The 7,092-nt window shown below is 50.4% G+C and overlaps 1 protein-coding gene across 1 annotated transcript in view; it reads right to left on the reverse strand.

Moving 5' to 3' along the window:
* The window catches only part of baz (par-3 family cell polarity regulator), a 50,073-nt gene extending 43,271 nt beyond the window's left edge, over positions 1 to 6,802 (reverse strand). Inside the window, exon 1 of the mRNA XM_029112510.1 lies at positions 6,683 to 6,802. Coding sequence (XP_028968343.1) covers positions 6,683 to 6,802 — 120 coding nt within the window. The remainder of the gene's footprint in view (positions 1 to 6,682) is intronic.
* Positions 6,803 to 7,092: the final 290 nt, after the last annotated feature.

Here is a 7,092-nt window from a genome sequence, read left to right on the forward strand (position 1 = left end):
TTCAAACGGACGGTTGTTCTTGCTTTCGACAAGAACGCTTGGACTCGGATGAGCTCACGCTCACCACTTGCCACAAACGTTCGGAGAGCTCTGAATGTTTTGATTTTCCTCGTCGAAAACACGTGCACGAATGTAAACGTCTCGTTTATTCCTCCGGAATGCCGACTTTAGTTTCCGATGTCTTCCCGCAAGGCTTGTACGGTAACGAGTCCGACGGAATTTTCCAAATTACTGATTTCAATCGCCGCGATTTCAAATGAGACACGGAGCGAAATAGGAAGTGACTTATGGAATTCTCCGTCACAATTCCGTTTCCCACCTGCCGAGGGATGCCACGATCGGCGGAGCAACACCCAGCGAGGATGAGTTTTTTCTCGGCACGGCGAAGCTTCCGCAAGGGGTCGCGAAGAGCTCGACCATCTCAATCTCTCCGGAAACAAATTGTGGTCGTTGAGAGCAGCTTCCGAATTGCGACGAAGCGTCGAGTCGTATCGTGTAACAGAATCAGATAATTCACCTGGGGCGAAGTTGTCACGGTGGTTCTGACGTGCCGGATATTGGATTTCGGATACTGGACACGGTTATTCATCCGGCGGATTGAACATCTGGATCACTTCGGGATCCATCCACTCTTTTCGCAGCTTGTATTGTGGTCCCGCTATTGAGGGCCACAGTCATGAGTCCCCGGTCTCCACGACAACCAATCGGTCTCGCGGCCATCAACGGCCATCCCCTTGCCGGAGGCAGTTGAGCTCCCGGAGCGGAGGACTCTTCCGGGGATCAGATCTTTCTCCGATGATTCGGAGGATTTTAGAAGAGGATGATTCAGGGAAAGGGCTCTGAAGATTAGAGAACAAAGCGTCCAAAGGTTCGTTCCAGGAGGAGTTTTAAAAAAGATGCTCCAATCAATCCTAATTGGCACAATGAGCTCCATTGGTCTCCAAATCAAGGGACCGAATAAGAGCGACTACCTAAGTGGTCGACTGGCTGTGAGTGAGCGTCAAATCTAGCGAGTTGAGTGAACGTCTTAGAATGGCATCCAGCACCAAGAACAATAGAAGGACACCAACGACAACAAAGAGCCCTTCCACATGAACTCGGAGACATCCATTCGCACATACGAGCGTCGAAGCAGACAACCTGATTTACGGCATAAAATAATACTCAGCGGCTAGCCCAAGCGACAACAACATTGACAGACAAGCGGAGAAACGCGTGCTCTTTTTTCTAGACAAAGCGGTCGACGATGCTCTCGCGTCGGTTAAGCGAAGCTACACCGAGCGGTGAAGGAAATGACTTGACGTTCGAGAAAAGAGGAGGAACTCCCCCTCCCCCCACTCTAGGGGGAAAGCCCCTATTGGGGAGGGCGGGGAAGAGCAGAAGTTATCCACTGATGAAGAACCCTAATATTCAGTCAGAAATAGAAGTACCGCCATGCCACGGATCTCGAAGCCACTGACGCTGACTTCGATTCCACCGATAAGCTTGCAGAGCTTAGAAGATTTCAGGAGCATCACGAATCACGAATCATGAGAGATCGTAGGAATGAAGAGCACTCTTCCAAACGAACCCACTCTCCCTTGAGGACCACCGATGTCGCTTCGCGGCAGAAAGGGAGTCGGGCATGCCTCGGCTCTTGAAATAGCACGATACATTGTTCTCCCTTCAGGAGGGATTCTTCTCTCATTGGATAATCCTCTTCCCTCTTGGGGGAACAACGGTCCGTTGCAGCATGATTCGATTCCGCTACCGTTCAGAACACAGCTCACGTTTTTTTAAAAACAAGTTTCCCATCTTCGATTGTATTCCAGCCGACCACTCAAAGCATCGGTTCTAGCAGTCGAGACGGAATGCGAGCGGAGCTTCGTCCGCGTTGGAGAATATCTATCCCCCGTTGAGCATAACAGTGTCTGCTCTGAGTTTCCTCCTCCGGATTCAGCTGTATTCTTGACATTTTTCTCACTTGTTTCATCACAATGGTATCATCGATGTTTCCGCGGACCGTCCGGGAGCGTCGCCGCATCGACGGACGATTCTGAGTGAAACATCGCTCGGGAGTCGGGAGGCATGTGCCCCGCATTGATGACATTTCTACGAGAGGTTAGGGAAATGAGAAGGATCGAAAACCGAAAGTCGGGAAGGGCAGGAAGGCTGAGTGGGACAGACCCTTAAAGAAATCGCTCTCGAATCCGAAGCTTCGTCCGCCCGTCCGAGTGAGGCCAATGTCTGCGAATTGTTTGTTTCCTTATGACGACGGAAATGATATTCATCTGAAGGATCACAAGAATCTGTGGGAACTGAGAAGATGAGAGACTGACAAACAGCAGACCCGGGTTCTCGCGGTTATCATCTCCTGTTCGAGGTAACGAGACGACAACAAGAAGGAGGAGGAGGAGACTAACCGGCCGGTCTGACACTCGCTCGCCCGGCCTACAGGCGAACACCCATAGATAAAGAATTGAAACGAAAAGCGAATACAACTGCAGTCACACTGACAAACAGACGACAGAAAACGGAATAATGAAGCTTCGCCAGAAGACAAAAGCGATCTCGCCGGACATTGACTTCGGCCGCTACAATAGCAACTGTATGATACACGAATGTGAAAGTTCCGAGGATAGATGAATCGGATGAGAACTGTGGGATAGTTCTCGTATTTTCCGTTATTTTCAAATATCGATGAGAGGAAGGATCCCGGTGCCTCAGGGTGCACAATGTTTCGCTTTTATACTTTTTCCCTCAAAGCTAAAACGGGATTCTGAATCTTTCAAATCTGCCGGCCGGACGGGAACCCAGAGGAATCGAGGAGTTGATCTCGAGCGGAACTTCCGCTCGGGAAGGAGCCCTCAAAGAGGTTCCCGTAGGGCTTCTACTAGGGTGATGGGATAGTGAAAATCGTGAAAATACGGAATCAAACTGTTTTCTCAGACATCAGGGGTTTCATCGACAAATCCACAACTCAATGGTCTCTTGGAGCTGAGAGGGGGCGAGAAACTTCCCGCAGCGAATACCGTCGCATCGTCTAGTTCTGAAGAAGCCGAATCGTTTGCAAATTGCGAACCGGACGAGGAGACAGTCGCGGAAAAATGACGTAGATGATCAAGCGAACGCCATCCGACAAACCAGCTATTCGCTTTGGCGATTGATCTGTTCGATACAACGGTAGTAGCTTACAGCACTTTAGTGTAACGATCACTGTCGAGCATCCAAAATGCTGTTCCTAGTTGCACTGGCTATGACGTCGATTCCGTGGACGTCATCTCCGAAATGGTAGCGACATTACACCTATCTCAATTAGACGCCGGACATATTCTTGACAACCGCAAAGGACCCCAGGTGATTCCTTACTGCTGATTGAGAGCTCAGGGCGATAGCCCGCATAGTGCGATGATTACGGTGGACAATGGCAAGATTGTCGCTGTCAATAAGTTTACGCGGGGAGGAATGAACATGTGCCCAGGAGGACCATCTGATTCCGTCGAAGGAAGAGGCATCGAACTACGAATTCGGGCAAATGGCGAAAACCCGGACAGATTTGTCCGGAAGGATTCTACGGGGCAGAAGAATATTCTAATTTTGATAGTAATTAGGGATAAGATTGCGGGCCGTCTCATCAACCTAGTCGGATCGATGGAAAAACTCGATTGACAGGAAAGGGCGACCGAGCCAGATGACCTGGTAGACTCGGAAGCTGGCGAGATGGCTTTGAAAGGTTCAGAAACAAGAAAGCCCGGAGTATCACTCTATTTGTGCTCTAGTTCTCAGGGTTCGAGTCGCTTGTCTTGAACACTGTTCGGACAAATTAGCCGCGGGCTGAACCTGAGAACAATGTGATCGCTCGATGAACAATTCAAGGCCTGCGCGATATGGGTGGGCAGGAATGGTGTGAGACCACTTTTGATGTATGTAACCTGCGGGACACGTCACCTCATATTCGAATAACTTTCTCGCTTTCCGATACCGAACCCTAGGAGCTTGGAATGGAATGCAAATCTCAAGAGATGCCCCGCTCCTAAACCGTACGGAGCCGCGGAGATCCAGCGCTCAGTACGCCGGATCATCACACATAGTCAGGGCAGTCCTTCAAGTGGAATCATCGAATCGAATGATGATAACAATAATCATCGCATGCACATGTATGTGTGAATTCCCGGGAGTAGATGTTTCACCCCCCTCGCGAAGTAATTTAATGCTCAACAAGAGTGGGGAAATTCTCTGATGATTACACCAATTGGGTATCACAAATGAAACCTGGATCCACTCATGTCCCCTGCATGCGAGCCTCGTCCCCGACGGCCACCGAATCGATGAAGGTTTTTCTCGATTAATGTCTGGTGAGCGTCTCAACATAAGAATTGACCACAGCTTACCGGGATAAGTACCGTGTTTCTCCTGATAGAAGCCCTCCCCGTTATAGAAGCCCGGTTCAAAATCCCCCAAATAGAAGACTCCCCCCTCAATAGAAGACCGATTTTTTTTGGGAATATGACGTGACTAAAAGTTTATTGCACGAGGAAAGTACTCGGGGGTGATGCAAATATGAAAGATGCAAATCTCATGATAGAATGACTCTGAAGAGAGGTACATTTTTCTTTTTTTATTTCTCCGGCAGCAGGGATAGAACCCAAACCACCCCCCGCGCAAGCGGCGCTGGCGCTGCTTCACGAAACGAAACGGCCTTTCATTGAGCGATTCGCAGGGCACGTTTGCACGAGAAGTGGCCGACGATCTCGTCACTCGACCACTCGTAAATCGTACCCCATAAAGGTTGTTTGAGGTGACGGCGCGTCAGAACGAATGACGTCGCGTTTGAAGTCGCGTGAAAGTGGTCGAGTCTCGTGGAAAAACATGGTCCGGCCTTCTATTGGGGGAGGTCTTCTATTTGGGTGAATTTGAACCGGGCTTTTATAACGGGGAGGGCTTCTATTTGGAGAAACACGGTAAGGTCGGTGAAGCGCCAAGGCGTAGAAAGTTCCCATGGCCGCAAAGGGAACTCACAACACGAGGAATCGACGCTCAATGATTCCCTCCGTCGGATTCATTTCATTTGCTCAATCGTAGGATTACGTGACATCATTCGCTCGCCATCGTTTCTGCGACCCGCTCTTCGGTTCTCTCAGGCTGACACTTTGCCCCCTGATCTTTCCCGGAAGTGTCTCTTCATAAGTATGTGGCCGGGATGAGCCAGAAGCAGGAAAATTCTCTAGAATTCAGACACTCGCAGAAGTTCTGACCTCCCCAAGACCCCACGAGTCTGCTGTGGAGTTTAAGAAAGGAACCCGGCGCACAATGATCGACAGAGTAGATTGCTCTGAGCTTTCTGAGTTCAATCAATCTCCCGCATTGCCGGCGCTCGGCGCATGCATCGGAGTGAGCCACTTGATCTCCGTTCGTCCGATTCCGCCTTTTGCACTCTTGATTTTACGTTCGAATCCTTTGGAGTCTATGGATCAGGGTCGCCGGGACCGAATACTTGCCCCGAAGTTCCATCGGGACAACGTCCGCCTGCTCACGAGTCACGAGCTACGAGCCGAGCCCGGATTCGTGCGGAGCTCTTGGTGGATATTGAGCATCCCGTCTTCCCGGGGCTGACGTATGACAGAAAAATTTCTCTCGCGAAGGGAGGTTCTGGATTTGACTCCAATCCGATCTGATTGCGGGACGATTCTTGATCCGTTAGCCGGAATACTTATCCGACGACTAAGCTCCGTGACTGGTTAGCTCGTTTGTTCCGAGCCCGGTTCGAACCATCGACGTAATCCACAGCTGTCCGAACAAGCGAAGCGTTTATCATCACCGCAGCTTTCTGTCAACCACTACGAAAACCACCGGAATTCAAGGCGCTCTGAGAATTTCCCCTTCGCCGCATTCCGTGTCTCAACGGCAGCCTTTCTCGCGGTTTTCTGTCCCGCAGCAACACGAAAGACAGAATTCCACAGCTGGCCGTGATGATCGAATCCATCGCGCAAACAAAGTCTGTATTCTATACAACATATTCTCATAGGTGAGATGGTTGAATAATTCCTGATGAATCTTTCACGCAACCAATCATAAGGCATCAGCCCGAAGATCATCTCTTGACGGCAGGAGGATCAACCCTGAACTGGAAGATATATTGACGGCTCTCGGTCTAGCGATACCTCCCGAATTGAGGATTGATATCTCAACGCTCATGGATTTGGGCAAGACTCTTCGACCTCAAGTGCCTGAGACGGCTTTCTGTCCAAATATTCTGCTCGCAGAGCTTTGGGGGTGAGAACAGTTATCGAGCGACGCGCACCTCGGGGTGTCACAGCCGTAGCAACAAGTCGCCGAGCATTCTAAGCTCGGATTCGATTCAAGAGCGATCCGTATCAGCGGCCTTGCGGGCCGACGTAGGGCCACATAAAGAGCGGCTGGCTGTTTGGACAAGCAGACATGAGCATCCCGTCGCTCCTGATTATGTAATCATATGGCTAGGTATTTTTTTTTCATTCAAGCTCCACCGAGGCTCCGAGTGATCTCCAGACATGCTTCGGGAAAAGAGTCAGGAGAACAGCCCGGGCATCCCGAGAAGCACCCGAGCACTCCTATAGTTTACTCGTGAGATTCTAGCTCCACGGAAGCAGCGAACAGAGTTCACTCGTGACACAAGACCGCGAATTAGCGAGCGTCGTGGCTCCGGAGATTGACAGGAACGTACCTTGTTCGAAGCTTTCTTGTAACGGATCACGGCTAGTTCGAGCACATCTCGGACGGTTATGTCCCCACTACCACACGGCACGATGACACGCACCGGACCGAAGTTGACGGTAACCTTCATTGAGGAGTTCATGATCCTATTCGTCGACCGTTGACTGGCCGGAGTGGGGACGTTTATTTCACATATTCCCTGAGCGCGCTGACTGAATCACTTCCAATTCCACTGAGCACTTCCAGCCGCCGACGAAAACTCGGATCTCCGCTGACACTACTTCACTTCGATGAGCTGACTGAGTGTGGAATCAACCCGGACACACCGTTGTTGTGATTCAGAGCACACCACTGAACTTCTTCCTACTCCTCAAAAGAAGGCAATAACAACAACAGCAGTACTGGCCGTACGCATACCCT

The sequence above is a fragment of the Galendromus occidentalis genome, unplaced genomic scaffold (assembly GCF_000255335.2).
Source record: "Galendromus occidentalis unplaced genomic scaffold, Mocc_1.1 scf7180000075683, whole genome shotgun sequence".
NCBI classification, from domain to species: Eukaryota; Metazoa; Arthropoda; class Arachnida; order Mesostigmata; family Phytoseiidae; genus Galendromus; species Galendromus occidentalis.